Source organism: Orycteropus afer, unplaced genomic scaffold (genome assembly GCF_000298275.1).
Source record: "Orycteropus afer afer isolate SDZICR_OR568_19922 unplaced genomic scaffold, OryAfe1.0 scaffold00245, whole genome shotgun sequence".
Classification (NCBI taxonomy): domain Eukaryota; kingdom Metazoa; phylum Chordata; class Mammalia; order Tubulidentata; family Orycteropodidae; genus Orycteropus; species Orycteropus afer.
This window is the reverse complement of record NW_006921832.1, coordinates 4,393,930-4,410,642: the sequence shown is the minus strand read 5'-3', so window position 1 is coordinate 4,410,642 and position 16,713 is coordinate 4,393,930. Positions and strand designations below refer to the sequence as shown.

Below are 16,713 nucleotides of genomic sequence, written 5' to 3'. Positions count from 1 at the left end.
CCTTGAGACTGTGGCCCCTAGCTGCCCTTCAGGTCTGGAATTGAACCCACTCCTGTGGCTTCCAGCCAAACAAAAGACAGGCATATGAGCTGAATGTTTACATTAGGTAGATACATTCCTTGGAGAGATCAATCATGGGAGACCGGAAGGGCACTGTATGCACAGGGAGACAGCTCAAGGGGTTGCAGGGGTGTATGGGAGGGAAAGACACAGGGAAGAGGTAACTGGGGAGGATGTGGGAGGGGAGCTGTTGCATTGTGGGAAATTGCAGTCAGTGTCATGAGACAAAGTATATGTGAGCTGCTGTATGGAAAGGGAATTTGTTCTGTAAACTTTCACCCAAATCACAATAAAAAAAATTTTTTAAAAAAAGAATCCATTAGAAAACAGTAGCATGCCTCTACACTAATGTGCTAAGATACTAAGATCTACCAATTATTATACTTTGGTTCTACTTACTTTCAAGACTTTTCTTTCATGACACTTGCCACTCTCATATCTGCCCACACAAATGTATAAAAACCCACCACATTCTTGAGTTTGGAGTTATCCAATAAGTTGCTGTGCTTAACTTTCACACAAAAGTGCCTTAATGGGAAAAAAACAACATTCGAGGGTGGCAAGTGGGAGGGAGAGAAGGAGGGAGGGCAGTGGTACATGTCACGTGGCCCCAAGAGGAGCTGATGCAAATGTCACCTGTCTGAAAACACTTCCTGCAGCTTCAATTTGTGAATTCTTGTTTTATTTCATAATAATTGCTTTTAAAATACTCCCGTGTTAAGTGACTTACCCCAAGCAAATTGTTTTCAAAGAGGATACTCACCGTCCTTACAGTGTGATTTCAGATATTTCCTGGTGTTCAAATATCTCTTGGTCCAGAAGTTAATGGACTCAAAAGAATGGTTGGTGTTTGTTGTATAAGAGTAACTACCAGTAAACTGTTGCGTACTGTTTTGTACTTGAATTTGTTCATGATCCTTTATTTTGTACTATGTAGGTTTCTTTTAAAATTTATTTCTGTTCCTCAGGAATAGAAGGAATTTTTTTTTTTCTTTTTTTAAATTTGTTTTATTGTTGATATTGAGAACATTTACAACAACAAAACAAACCAGTTGAACGGTTTCTACATGTAAATTTCGGTGACATTGATCACATTCTTTGTGTTGTACAAGGTACCATTCTCACCCTCTTTTCTGAGTTGTTTCCCACCACTGACGTACGCTCACTGCCCTCTAAGGCTCCTATCTTTCAATTTGCTTTTGTCAGTTTGATCCCATATAGATAGATCTTAAAACAGCATAATGTTCAAGGAAGACATTCATTTACTAGTTAAGCTAAACTGTTGTTGCTTTTAAGAAGACTTCAGGGAATATTTTTGGGTTAAGGTCTAAAGATGATCTCAGGGTGGCAGTTCAGGAGTTCACCCACTCTCTGTGGCTCCAGACTTGCCCATGAGAATTTGAAATTCTGTTCTGCATTATCCCCCATTTGATGAGGATTTTTATATAAGATGTTCAATCAAAACGTTCAATAATGTTTGCCAGGCACCATCCAGTTGTTTTGGTCTCATGGAAAAGGAGGCAGGCAGTTGTTCATGAAGGCACTTAGCCATACATCCATTTCCAGGAGAAGAAATATTCTCTAATCTGCCATTTTGAATTGGACGCCTCTGGTTTATTTTCAGTCAGTTGCTTGCCTATCTATAACCTTTTCCAAGGTACAACTAACTTTTTGTTTTTTCAGATGGGTTTAAACCCAGCAGAAGCATTGTTTTTGCCAGTTGGAGTGCTGGAGAATTTGGAGCTGTCGGTGCCACTGAATGGCTAGAGGTATTATCTATACATCATCCGTACCCAGAACGGGCACCTGAACTTGTATTGACTTAAGCTGTCCTCCAGAAACCATGCTCTTTTAGGTTTGATTATACCATATTTTGTCTTTGTATATTTAGCCTCAGTATAATCCATATTTAAAATGAATCCCTAATAATAGCTATCCTGTAGAATAAATGGGTTAATACATATTAGTGCATTAGGTTTTTTTTTTTTTTCCCCCTTCTAGGGATACCTTTCAACCTTGCATTTAAAAGCTTTCACTTTTATTAATCTGGACAAAGCAGTTCTTGGTAAGTAGCCTTTCCATTAGCTATTTAGGAATTCAGGTAAGTGCTTCGAAGAAAGCTTTCTAAAACAGGTCTTGTTATTTTTTACAATTTACATTGACCGGTATCAGACCAAAAGATTGCTTTGGCTCTCTCTTAAATAGTCCACCAATTTCTAGAGTGGGCACAGGCTGCCTTGTCTAGAGCAGTGGTTCTCAGTGTGGTCCCTCAGAGTAGCAGCATCAGGATCACATAGGAATTGCTAGAAATGCAAATTCCCAGACCCTACTCCAGACCTTTGGAATCAGCAACTTGGAGCCTGGGTGCAGCATACTGTGTTGATGCACTGAAGTTATGAGAACCACAGATCTAGACTATGTTTTAGACTAGAAGGAACTAAACTGTATCATATAAAGTGGTATTTCTAGAGATTCTAGATTATGGCATCACTGATAGAAATACTGGATAAGACAGTTTGAATGTTACTGAAAGTGTAGATGTAGCCAGTGGGTGAACTGCAAATAGTGAAATGTCTACATTGGGAAGAAAAAAGAAGTAGTTAAAATTAAACTGAATCCTTAATAGATGGGTCAGTATTTCCCTGTCTTACCTATACAGCAGTATGTATTGACTATAGTAAGCTCCCTGTAGCTAGCAGATGACTGCCCCAACTTAGGTGAACCAAAGAAGTCCAAAATAACACCAGCATTAAAGTATACAAACTCAAAAAGTAAGAATTTCAGTTGAGTCAAGGTAGGAATAGCATAGTTATTAAAGAAATTGACTCTTAATCACTTTTTCTTCTAATTCATTACTAAGTAGGATAGTTGTCATATAGACTGATCATTTAGATTACTGTCTTCTTGTCTGTCAAGTGCTTTTTAGTAGCAGAAGTAGTTGTGTGAAAGTTGCTTGACTGGGAAAAGGGTGATGTTAACATAATTTCCTTGTAGGTACCACCAACTTCAAGGTTTCTGGTAGCCCGATGTTGTATTCGCTTATTGAGAAAACAATGCAAGATGTAAGTATAAATCTTAGTATAAAAATGTAATGTAGAATTTAAATTTTTTTTTACTATATTTACATAAGGAGCACTGGTAGCAGAGTGCCTAAGGCACTTGACTGCTAAACAGTAGGCTGGTGGTTCAAACCCAGCAGCCAATCCTCGGAAGGAAGGTTGGGCAATCTACTTCTGTAGTGATGCTGCCTTGGAAACCCAAGGAGGGTCACTATGAGTCGGGTCCAACTCGACAGCACATAACAACAACAACATAATTTACATAAGATGAAAAACATTGATATTTAAACCATTATAAGTGACCAATAACAGGTTTAGAATGACTTCCATAACAGCATTACTTAGTCAGGTTCATGACTTAATGGGTCCCCAGCCATGTGTAATGAAGGAGGTGATCTCCAAGCATATATAGTCTGTTTTGGAATGTAGAACAGAATGCCATGATCCCTGAGCTACATTATCATGCCCACAGGGAATTGCCTATAGAATCAAAATGTTAAAAGATTAAAATGGACTTGAACTTTATATACATAAGGCTTAAACAAGAACACCATAAACTGCCATTGAGTCAATATGAATGACAATAATTTTAAATGAGGAGGAACATGTAGAAGAGAACATTTGCCTAATAGGGTTGTTGTTGTTGTTGTTATGTGCCATCGAGTCGGCCCCGACTCATAGCGACCCCTCCTTGGGTTTCCGAGGCAGTTATCACTACAGAAGTAGGATTGCCCAACCTTCCTTCCGAGGAGTGGCTGGTGGGTTTGAACCGCCAGCCGTCTGGTTAGCAGGCAAGTGTCTTAGCCACTATGCTACCAGAGCTCCTCTAATAGGGTTAGAGGGTATATATTGGAGTGATTAAATTTAGAGGGATAAAAATAGACCTTGGCCTTGATAACATAGGCAGTACTGTGTGTACACATTAGGCTGGTGGTGGTAGCATAGTGCCTAAGGCACTTGACTGCTAACCAGGAAGCTAGCAGTTCAAAACCACCAGCCACTCCTTGGAAGGAAGGTTGGGCAATCTACTTCTGTAGTGATAACGGCCTCCAAAACCCAAAGAGGGGTCACTATGAGTCAGGTCCGACTTGGTGGCACTTAACAACAACAGAAGGGAGAAACCAGAAACAAGCATATCATGAAGGCTAAAGATAACTTTTTAAATTAAGGGCACATAACAACAGCAACACAACTTTAAAATGTCAGTTAATGAGGAAAGCATCTTTTTTTTAATCATCATATTTGAACTAAGAACTAGGACCTAATAGGAATAACTTAATAAATTTGTTGTTCAACTGTTTAAAGCAGTTTTTTCCAAAAAGATTATAGTGAAAATTTAGCATTTTTAGATAGGTATGTGACTAACCTGAATAACTAATTTCAGAAAGGTTAGTTTTAATTAGTTAGTAATTTAATTTCTTATTTTACAGGTGAAACATCCAGTTACTGGGCTGCCTCTGTATCGGGACAGCAACTGGGCCAACAAAGTGTAAGTTGAGAAAAGTTAATGGACAAGCACCTACAATGCTAGATAGACTTCTAAAGTTAGCCTTGCAGCGAGCTTACCTATATCTGGAGAGGTTTAGTTTAAGAATTTGTTTGGAGGTAGGGGGAGGGTGGCATGGTAGCGTGGTCCATTCTTTAGACAAGTTTTCTCAAGGCCCCTTTTTATTTTTCTTGCAGTGAGAAACTTTCCATCGATAATGCTGCTTTCCCTTTCCTTACATATTCTGGAATTCCAGCAGTTTCTTTCTGTTTTTGTGAGGTAAGTCTAAAGACCTTGTAAAGCATTATTTCAGATATTTTTAACAATGTCGAAGCTTAAACTGTTAAAAGTTAGACACATGCAGGTATTGTTTCTCCCTATTATTCTGTTAACATAGAATTGAGTCTCAGCTTAATTAGCATTTGGGTTTATTGCTAAAACTTAAATTAAGTGTGATGAGTTTTAATAATAAGGCTTAATTGCCATTTAAGATACACCAGTTGGTCTCTCCTCTGGAGCAAAGAAGAATGAAGAACAGCAAAGACATATAGAAACAATTAGTCCAAAGGACTAATAGACTATGTGAGTGTTAGCCTATACGACCCTCAGAACAGAAGAACTAGATACTATCCAGCCACCAATGCAACCACTTGGAAAGGGATCAAAATTGGAGATCCTGGATAGAGTGGGAGAAAAGATGTGGAACAAAATGAAAAAGCATAAGATCGGGATTACTAATTGGATAGAGACTGAAAACCCCAAGACTATGGCCCGTAGTCACTCCTCAGGCCTGGAAGTGAACTCATTCCCATGGCTTAACTCTCAGCCAAATAGTAGACAGTCCTATGAATTGAACAACTACACCAGGGAGATGCGCTCCTTGGAATGATCAACCATGGGAGATCAGAAGGGCAACATTTGCACAGGGAGAAAGGTAGAGAGGCAGGAATGCATAGGCAAGAAGAACACAGAGAAAGGGTAACCACAGGGAGGAAGTCGGAAGGCAGCTGTTACATTGTTGGGATTATAATCAGTGTCACAAAACAAAATGTGTATGAATTATTGAATGTAAAACAGGTCTGCTTTGTAAAATTACAATAAAAGTTATTTTAAAAGTTAATAACAAGGCTTAATTTCTTAAATGATATAGTAGACAGTATAGGTGTAGAATAGTTGCATGATAACAAAGTTCTTTTGAACAGTGGTATTCTAGATATTTGTTGAATTATGGTTCTAGATGTTAGTTTTTTAAGCAAGGATTATGAATAAAGCACAAAAATCAAGTAGCTATAGGGTGGTCTTGATACAGAACTTTGAACTGACAAAATTGTTGGAAAACAATATTGGCCTGGTACAAGAGGCAATTAGAAAGCCAGGTAGAGTAATAGAACGGTAACACTTCAGCTGTGTGCTGAAGTGTTAGGGTTGGAAAACTCTCCTGAGAGGTGGCGAGAACCTAGAGTTAATAGAGGGCCAGCGAGTTGAGGTGAAAGCTGTTGACTTTGGTATTATTAATCCGTTAGGGGCCAGGTCTTTATTGGACTCTTCATCACTGGGTTTTTTAGCCTAGAACTAGGAGGGAGAAAGTCTGAAGTGAATGATGAAAGATCTGGATTTGGAGATTAACCTAGCTCCTCTGCTAGAACAGCAGTATGAATGGTATAGAAATAGTTAATCATGGTATCTGTTTAGTACATTAGGAAGAACTGGGTGTCAGGCGCTATGGTTGAAGAAATAGAGTTGAAGAGTAAGAAATAGTTACTAAAGATATCTAATGAAGGTAAAGAGAAGTTCTTGTATGCATCAGACATCCTTGTTAGAAAGGTAACGTGTGAGTGGACTGAGTGTCCATGATGAGGAAGAAGGTAAATTTTAGTAATAACTTTTTAAATGGAAGGTACATTTCATGCATATTCTCTTTCCCATTAATATGGGCCAAACTTGCCAGAGAGGAGTAAAAAAGGAATACAGACTCAAGGGATTTTGTGAGAAATATGCTCAGAGGCTATGGTATGACGAAGCTGTGATTCCATAAAGCCTTGAAAAAAGCAGTCATTCTAGAAGTAGGTTAGATTCAGGGGAAGTAGCAAGAGTGGTGTCTTCTTAAAGTCATAGATATGAGATAAACTTGGGGTAGGAATGTATCAGGAGTAAGAGAAAAACTGTTAACCTGAATAGCTAGACGTGAACATGAGACTTCTCCTTTTATAACCCACATGAGTACAATAACTAGTTTTGTTTTCCAGGATGAAGATTATCCTTATCTGGGTACTCCAAAGGATACCTATGAAATGCTGATTCAGAGAATTCCTCAGTTGGGCAAAATGACATGTGCAGCAGCGGAAGTGGCTGGTCAGCTTGTAATCAGACTTACACTTGGCCTTGAATTGAACCTGGACTATGAGAGGTATAATGACAAAATGCTTTCCTTTGTGAAGGATATGAACCAATTCAGAACAGACATAAAGGTGAGCACTAATTAAAACTGGCTTCTTTTTGCTAAAGTAACAAACCGTTTGATGTGTGATGTTTAGCTGTTTCTGGGGAAGGGCTTGATTGGTAATAGTTCTGTTAAAGTGAACTGAGATATAATTTTGCTTGGAATCTTAACTCATTTTGAAAGGAAAGTTGGAAGGCTGTAGGTTACAGGCCTAGGGTAGATTACAACAAATATTTCAAAATCAAGAGCTAGCTTTGTTGTTTTTAATCACTGTTCAGATATTCTAGGAAACCCATAAATAAATAGGTATAATTTCTAGAACTGAGGGTAGAACCCAGAAAATAGGAAGATCTCAACCACGAGTCTCAGTCTGTGAGTTTGAGTCACATGCCTTTGAGACATGTAGTTAGAACCTTGTCGCGTCTAGCATTCAAGCATTTGATAAGATGAAATTAATAAGTGGTTTCCAACTGTTTTTAAGGTAGTAAAGATCTATAACAGATCCCTTAATTGAAATAAATACCAATAACCACATCTTAATTATTACAGCTTTCTCAGAACTTGAAACTGATCCTAACAGATCAAAAAATGAGACTTACCAGACAAATAACTAGCCTCTGAAGTTTTTTTCTTTTTACTTTTATATATTTTTCTAAAATACATTTTATTGAAATATAATTTATGTATAGTGAAATACACAAAACTAAAGTGACATGGGTCAATGCATTTTTTTTCCCCATGTTCCCTCTCCTTTCCTCCCACAACCCTTAGTAACCAACAAAGAAAGTTTCCCTCCATATATAAACCTTTCCTTGACACTCCACAGCAATAAACTAATACTATATTTGTCCTTCTGTGATTGACTTGTTTCACTCAGCATAATGTCCTCCAAGTTCACTCATGTTATGCAGTGTTTTGCAGATTCTACGTTATTCTTTAGGGTTGCATAATATTCCATTATGTGTGTGTACCACAGTTCGATTATTCATTCTTCTGTTGATGGGCACCTAGGTTGTTTCTATCTTTTTGCTATTGTAAATGTTGTTGTTATGTGCCGTCGAGTCGGCCCTGACTCATAGCGACCCCTCCTTGGGTTTCCAAGGCAGTTATCACTACGGAAGTAGGATTGCCCAACCTTCTTTCCGAGGAGTGGCTGGTGGATTTGAACTGCCAGACGTCTGGTTAGCAGGCAAGTGTCTTAGCCACTATGCTACCAGAGCTCCCATATATCTGTTCTTGTCCTGGCTGTCACTTCCCTAGTAATTTTATTTTTCTCTTCCTATTCTGGAATTCCAGTGACACATAGGTTATTCCTTTTGATGGTATCTTGTAGTAATGGGATTGCTGGGTCAAATGATATTGCCTCTGAAGTTTCTTAAAATGTTTGAGGTTTGGTGGGGCACACTACCTCCGTGAAGATTTATAGCCTTGGAAACCCAATGTGAGTTGCTACGAGTCGGAATCAACTCAATGGCAGTGAGTTTGGTGTTGGTTGGTTTTTTTTTTGCTGTGCTCAAATATGAGTGTATAATCAAGTCTATGGAGCTTGAAACCTCTTGTACAAGGAGCTAAATTAAGTCCAGCCCTCTCTGACTCTTGAGCTTGTTGTGAGTCACCTCCTTTTATCAGAATCTTTTCAGTTACCACACCTAAATTAGAAAGGTATTGAATAACAGCATCCTTAGAAAGAGAACTTGTGATGGTGAATTTCCTCTCTTTCCGCCTCAGGAAATGGGTCTCAGTCTACAGTGGTTATATTCTGCTCGTGGAGACTTTTTCCGTGCTACTTCCAGGCTGACAACAGATTTCAAGAACGCCGAGACAGCAAACAAATATATCATGAGGGAAATGAATAATCGTATCATGAAAGTAAGTAAACTTCCATAAAAGGGGAAACTAAAGCATGTTGATTTTTACTGGTAAATCACCACGTTTCTAAAATGTGGAGTAACTTCAGGAACCTAGAATACTTTTCTAAGTTAGAATTCAGCACAGATTTTTAACTCTTAGCAACATCTATGTCCAACATATCAAAGCCAGAAATACAATTGATTTTTTTTAATGCATTTTATTGAAATATAATTTATGTACAGTGAAATACACAAAACTAAAGTGACATGGGTCAATGCTTTTTTTTTTTTTTTTTTTTTGCAGTGTTCCCTCCTCTCCCACCCCTGGCAACCAACAAAGAAAGTTTCCTTCCATATATAAACCTTTCCTTGACTCTCCACGACAATAAACTAATACTATATTTGTCCTTCTGTGATTGACTTATTTCACTCAGCATAATGTCCTCCAAGTTCATCCATGTTATGTGGCGTTTTGCAGGCTCTACATTATTCTTAGTGCTGCATAGCATTTCATTGTGTGTATGTACCATTGTTTGCTCATCCACTCTTCTGCTGATGGGCATGTAGGTTGTTTCCATCTTTTGCCTATTGTAAATAATGCTGTGATAAACATGAGCATGCATGTTTCTATCCTGTCTCTCACCTCTCTAAGATATATACCTAATAATGGGATTGCTGGGTCAAATGATATCTCCAATTCCAACTTTCTAAGGAATCACCAGATTGCTTTCTACAGTGGTCATGTCACTTCACAGTCACACAAGGAGTGTGTGAGAGTCCCAATCTCTCCACATCCCCACCAGCATTTGTTATTTTCGGTCTCATTGAACCTTGCCATCAGTGCTGGGGTGAGACAGTATATCTCATTGCTGTTTTGATTTACATCTCTCTGATGGCCAATGATTATGAGCGTCTTTTCATGTATTAGCTGACCACCTGAATATCTTCCTTGGTGAAGTGTCTATTCATGTCTTCTGACCATTTTTCAATTGGATTGTTAATTGTTTTGGTGATGAGGCGTTGGAGTTTTCCATCAATCTTAGATAAGTCCCTTTCCAGATATGTAATTATTAGCAAATATGAATTTGTTGCTGTCATTTTTGTCATGTGCTTTTTCATAATATCAATTTCTTTGTTCCATATAATTTTCTATGCTTAGCTCGTTTTATGAGTCATGTTATCACTTCCTTCATTGCTATTGTTTTAGTATTTGTTGAGTATTTATGCTGATCCTCTTTTACTTTGATGTGAAAGTTTATCATTTTTCTTTGAGATTACCTTGTGATTTATAGTTTTCTTCCCAAGTGTAGAACAGTCCGTTCTATCTTGTAGTTGTCTTGACTTCCTTACCACCTAGAAGTTCTGTAATGACATAGACTTTTTCCCCTCTTTTTGGTTTATAGTTGTCCTCTTTTGTTGGTTGGTGTCTCTGGTTCCCTGTTTACAATCTTGTAGGCTTATTTACTTTGGATACTTCCATAGCTAGGTTGGTTTCTGGGTTATACCATCGTGTGTTAATGGTCAGTTGTTGGCTGTTGTTGCTTCTCTGTCCAAAGGGCTCCCTTTAGCATCTCTTGTAAGGTTGGTCTGGTTTTAACAAATTCCCTTAATTTCTGCTTATCTGGAATTGTCCTAATTTCACCATCATATTTGAGGGACAGTTTTGCTGGGTACATCATTCTTGGTTGGAAATTTTTCTCTTTCAGTGTTTTATATATACCATCCCACTGCCTTCTTGCCTGCATGGTTTCTGTCAAAAAGTCCAAGCTTAGTCTTATTGGTTGCCCCTTGTAGGTGTAACTTTTCATTTTTCCCGTGGTACTCTCATGATTCTTTCTTTGTCTTTGGTTATGTCTGGGTGTTTTTCTTTTGGGGTCTATCCTATTTGGGGTTCATTGCACTTCCTGAATGGATATATTCTCATCAGGATATATTCATCTCAGGGAAGTTTTCCTCCAACAAATGTTGGACAATTTTCTCAGTGGTTTTATTTTTCTCTTCCTGTTCTGGAATTCTAGTGACACATAGGTTATTCCTTTTGATGGTATCCCACATGAACCTTAAGCTTTCTTCATTTTGTTTTGATCTTTTTTCTGATTGATCCCTTTCCAAAGAAGTATTCAGGTATTTGTCTTCAATCTCATAATTCTGTCTTCCATTGCATCAATTCTATTCTTTTGCCCTTTCAATGTGTTATCTATTTCTGACAATTTAGTATTAATCTTCTGGATTTCTATCTGTAGATCTAGAATCATTTCTAATTTTTCATTTATTTTGTCATTTTGTTCATGTATTTTCTGCCAGAATTCTTCTAGAGTTTTGTCTGTGTTTTCCTTGGTCTGTCTTTCAATCCTTTGAAGATACCTAAATATAATTCTTTTGAATTCCTTATCAGAGTTCTAATGCTGTGTCTTCCTCAGGGATGTGTTTTGGGTCTGTATCCGGTCCCTTATTTCTCCTGCTTTATCTTGCTTCTTTGTGTGGACTGTGATGCTTTGTTGTCTCTGAGGCATTGTGATGTTTTTGTGTTTATGTTTAATTGGTGATTAGATGTTGGAGTGACTTGCCCACAATTTTCGTTTTCTTTGTTTTGTTTGTATGTTACCTGTACAGGCAGGGTACTGTGCTGTGCTCCTCTATTCACTAGTTGACAGCACTTATACACTCACTACCTGTCTCCTTTCCTGTCATCAGCCTCTTGTATGTCCTTGGGGACCCTGGCAAACAGCCTGTTCTTAGGTCCCTGCATTCCGAATGAGAATGCTATCACTTTAAAATCTAAAATGGTTGCCACTTGTAAACATTGAAAATGGCTGCACCCTCAGTCACCTTAAACATCCAAAATGGCCGCCGCTTGTAAACATTCAAAATGGCTGCACCCTCGGTCACTTTAAATATCCAAAATGGCTGCTACATATAAACAATCAGAATGGCTATGCCCTCCGGACAGCAGAAAATCCACAGCTCAGGTTTTCTCCCTCCTTGCTATTTCCCTTCCTACTCATAGGCCACCAGAGCAGTTGTCCCTACAGCCCTTGGTGACTGGGACTGATCTTTAGGTCAATTCTCAGGCCCCAATACCACTTGGAAATATTCAGGCTGTTGGTCTCGTCAGAGTAGCTGACAGTCGCAGTTCTGACCATCTCTGTACTCATTGTTTTCGTTCAGGTTTTTCCACTAGTTGGTGCCTAATCCACTCCTGTACACTTCCTTTCAAAGCTCAGGGCTCCAGGATTATCTTCTGTATCTCTGTCAACTGATTTTTCTTTTCTTTGTTGAAGAGCATCTCTGTCGCTTGTCTGCCTATTCCATCTTACTGGAAGTCTTGATTTTTTTTTTTAAGCCTTTTAAAAATGTTTTTTTTTTTACTTTAAAGAAGAGACCATTAATTTTATTTTACTATTATTTTCTATATTGTCTCATTTATCCTAGTTTGCTTAGAAGAAACAAAAGATTTTATTACAATAGAAATTTACAAACCTTCCATATGCTACAACCAAAAACAAACCCAAAACAATTAAAGGTTACTTTTATAAGGGAAAAGACAGTTTGCTTTAGAATTATAGCCTTAGAATATTAGTAGTCTGTTTCTTAACATTCTTAAATTTAGGGAAATTGAACATTTGAAGTGGGATCATGACATGTAGTTGCCTTACTATCTATCAGTCCTTTCCCAACAACAGAAGTCAGCGCTGTGTAAGCTGTCCTGTATGTTTTGTTTTCATAGGTGGAGTATCACTTCCTCTCACCCTATGTATCTCCGAAGGATTCTCCTTTCCGACACATCTTCTGGGGCACTGGCTCTCACACTCTATCAGCATTACGAGAGAACTTGAAACTGCGTCAGAAAAATAGAGGTGCTTTTAATGAAACACTGTTGAGAAACCAGTTGGCACTAGCTACTTGGACTATTCAGGGTGCTGCAAATGCTCTCACTGGGGACATTTGGGAAATTGACAATGAGTTTTAGAATATAATACCTATAACTTACATAAGAACAGTAAGGCAGCCTGGTTCCTACACTTGTGCTGGTTATTCTGAATTTTTAGTAGGGCTATAAAACTAATGTCGTTAAAAAATTCTACCCACTCTTCTTGGTACTTCTAGATGTCTCTAAGCAGCAGCTTTTAATACAGGGTAGATACCTGCACTTCAAGTTAAAGTGAATAATCACTTTTAAAATGTTAGAATATTTTCTCTTGATTATTTCTAGAATTTTAAGCGCTTTGTATTAGCAACTGCCTCTTTCCTGTTCGTTATGAAAAAGTGAGAACCAGTTAGTGTGAGCTATTGTTCCAAATCTTAAGGACACAAGCTAGTATCTTTTCAGGTGGGAGGAGGGAAGTGGTCACTGTTGAAGCTTCCAAGTGCAGGTAGCTTAGTATGATCTTCCATCTTCGCCTGATGCTAGATAGGAGATACTAGGTTATAAGACCTTATTCTCCAAATGAAATAGTTTCCTTTTTAGAAGGATTTAACTGGTTTTCCACATTCCTGTATGAAACAGTTAACCATCAGAAGAAATGGGACTTCTTTTCTTACCAGCAGGCACTCTGGTGGTGTAGTGATTAAGGCATTCAGTTCCTAACCAAAAGGTGAGTGATTCAAACCCACCAGCCACTCCATGGAAGAAAGATGAAACCGTCTGCTTCCATAAAGATTTATAGCCTCAGAAACCACATGGGGCAGTTCTACTCAGTCCTATAGAGTCATTATAAGCCAGAATCGACTCCATGGCAGTGGGTTTGGTTTTTCTTGCCAGCAAGGTCTGAAATAGAGGTCCTTCAGTTGAATAAAATGGGTTCAACTGTTGATCACAGGAAGAAGGTCTTGATGTGTGTTAATCTCAAGATTATAAAGAGTCTAGAAGCCAAAAACTTAGTGTATTTTCTTTTCATCTGTCCCTAGCCCTATAAGCTCTTGTAGTTTTCTGTTGTTTTTGTTTTTTTCCAAAGTATTTTGAAAGAGAACCAGTTTTAGGTGTTTGATTTCAGACTCAGTTTGTCAGACTTTAAGAACACACTGCCAGATTTTGGCCAAAAGTGTTAATCTTGTGGAAAAGCTTTCTATCATTTTGGCACTGAGATATTTATTGTTTATTTATCAGTGACAGAGTTCACTATAAATGGTGTTTTTTTTATAGAAGATAATTATCGGAAGCAGTGCCTTCCATAATTATGACAGTTATACTGTCGTCTTTTTTTTTTTTTTTTTCTTTTAAATAAAAGCAGCATCTGCTAATAAAACCCAACAGATACTGGAAGTTTTGCATTTATGGCCAATGCTTGAAGGTTTTAGAAAACAGCCGCAAGCCAGATAAAATTATGAAGCTAGATATTGGGGAAGAATTAAACAGGGTTGCTAATCAAGTTAGACTTCTATTTAGCTGACCAAATAAAAATGATGTTATAAATGCAATGAATTGAGACTAAAATGTAAATAAATGTCACTTCAAGGTTGTGGTAATACTCTTAATGTGCAAAATTTTATGCTCAATTCACTTATGGTATAATTCTAATTAGATTTTGCAAAATTTCCAGTACCTTTGTCACAAACTTAACTCACATTATCGGGAGCAGTGTCTTCCATAATGTATAAAGAACAAGGTAGTTTTTGCCTACCACAGTGTCTATATCGGAGACAGTGATCTCCATATGTTACACTAAGGGTGTACGTAATTATCGGGAACAGTGTTTCCCATAATTTTCTTCATGCAATGACATCTTCAAAGCTTGAAGATAGTTAGTATCTAACATGTATTCCCAGCTCCCTGTAATTCTCTATCTTTCAGCTGCAGAAATATTTTGTGGTCATGAAGCATTTGATGGATAAATTCAAACCACTGTAGAATAAAATTACTTCTTCAGTTTTTTTTTTAAAACCTAATGTGAGTGTTTAGTTGTATTTGTTGTCTTCTATATAGTGAGATAGTAGCATACATTTATAATGTTTTGCTATTGACAAATGAATTTAACTTTCCCCTTATTTGCATGTATCTCCTGTAAGCTTAGTTCAGACATGTTTGAATCCAAAATTGACCTTTTGGCCTAAAGCAGGGGGAACTTGTGTAGGAGATGGGGTGGGGAGGGGCAGGGGAGGCATAGCATACAAAAAGGTCTTTGACCATGTCTACCTATCCATCAGTACGTGGTGGCCATAAGTTAAACGTAGATGTCAGGAAATAAGTTTGAGGCTACTTGAGTAAAAGACTTGTATTTTCTAGTTACCCAACATGGTGGATAAACCTGATAATCAGCTGTTCATTATAGGGCAGTTCAAAACTGCTACCTAAGAAAAAAGTCCATAGGATCTCTTAAGAGTCTTCAATTTAGAAGCACTTACCCGAGTTAAGTAGATTCTAGGTTATTATAGCCTCTCTGAATTGCTTCACTACTCACACTGTCTGTTTAATCTTCACGGTGTTTAATCTTACATATTTAGTGTAGCTAAGTGAACAGGTCAACGTGGGGACTCCTGGGTTTCTGGGTATCACCTATACATACTTTTATGAAAGCTCAGTTACTTCGGTGCAAAAGAAGAATAATGGGCATATATCTTATGGTAGTAAATTTCCTCAAAAAACCCTTTTCTGTGGTTAGGGTTGGTTGAGTTATTTCCAATCAAACAAGCCAGTAAGTGGCAAGAATGAATGAATGAAATGTGTGTGTTACTAGAGATAACCTGTGAGTTTTTCTGGCTAAAGATGTTATGTGCATTTTGAAGGTAAAAGATAAATTGAGGGATTTCTGTCATGATTCACTGTCCTAGGACTTGTGTAACCTTTATTGTCCATTGTTCTTTGAATGTTCTAGAACTTGCAGCTGGCTAAAGATGACTTACTACACTTGCCAGCCTACTTCTTAGCTGTATCTTTGTAAACAAACGATATGCCCTTGAAATTGTATACAAGCTGGTATGTGCACCAATGTGGAGAGTCCTTTTCTGACTTAATAAAGTGTCTGAACACTGAGGTTGTTGATGGTTTTTATTATGAATAGCAAGGCTTTCCAAAGGAAATATTTTGTGAGCTGCCTATGTAATTTAAAATGTTCTAGTAGCCACCTTAAAAACGTAAAAAGAAACCAGTGACATTAATTTTAAGACTCTTAACAATATGTCCAAAATAATACCATTTCAATATATAATCAGTATTAAAAAGTTATTGCTGAGATACTGTAAATTCCTTTTTCATAATAAATCTTCAAAATCCAATGTACTTACATCACATGTCAGTTTGGACTAGCCATATTTCACTTGCTCAGCAGCCACATATGGTTAATGGATACTATAGCTCCATTGCAAAAGGAGCAATTGATGAAGGTTTGCTCTCACAGGGTCTGTACTATGCAATTACCAAAAAAGGCCATTACACAATTTAATCTTCTCCCTACAAGTGCCACCCAGTGTTATTCTATATGATTGCAGGAATTGCAGCCACTATAATTGGGAAACCTTAGAATTGCCCATCTGTGTCCCAGCTATTCCCCTATCAGAATTAGTAACTATATGCATACCTTCAAAGAGAAGCAAGACATGAATTAAAATGCTATATTCTGCAGGAGAAAGTGCCTATGTGAAAGAAAGTTATAGGCTAGGAGGCAGCCCTAAAATATTTGAAGACATCTGGTTATCTACAAGATACTTTTACTTGGAATTTAACATGCCAGTTATTGGTATCTTCCTTGTGGCTATCAAGGGGTTTACCTTTGTAGGTGTTAGAGCCTTTGCAGTTTGGTGCATCTGCCCTTTAGACTGCCTAATGTTTAATCCATCTCAGATGGACTGTCCAGTTGGAAATGCCTTTGTGGAAGATACTCA

General features: G+C 37.8%; 1 protein-coding gene across 1 annotated transcript in view; it reads left to right on the top strand.

The window, feature by feature from the left end:
- TFRC (transferrin receptor) overlaps window positions 1-12,865 on the top strand; it is a 24,141-nt gene extending 11,276 nt beyond the window's left edge. Inside the window, exons 11-18 of the mRNA XM_007949405.1 lie at window positions 1,744-1,829; window positions 2,062-2,125; window positions 3,055-3,122; window positions 4,550-4,608; window positions 4,803-4,884; window positions 6,852-7,073; window positions 8,774-8,914; window positions 12,623-12,865. Coding sequence (XP_007947596.1) covers window positions 1,744-1,829; window positions 2,062-2,125; window positions 3,055-3,122; window positions 4,550-4,608; window positions 4,803-4,884; window positions 6,852-7,073; window positions 8,774-8,914; window positions 12,623-12,865 — 965 coding nt within the window. The remainder of the gene's footprint in view (window positions 1-1,743; window positions 1,830-2,061; window positions 2,126-3,054; window positions 3,123-4,549; window positions 4,609-4,802; window positions 4,885-6,851; window positions 7,074-8,773; window positions 8,915-12,622) is intronic.
- Window positions 12,866-16,713: the final 3,848 nt, after the last annotated feature.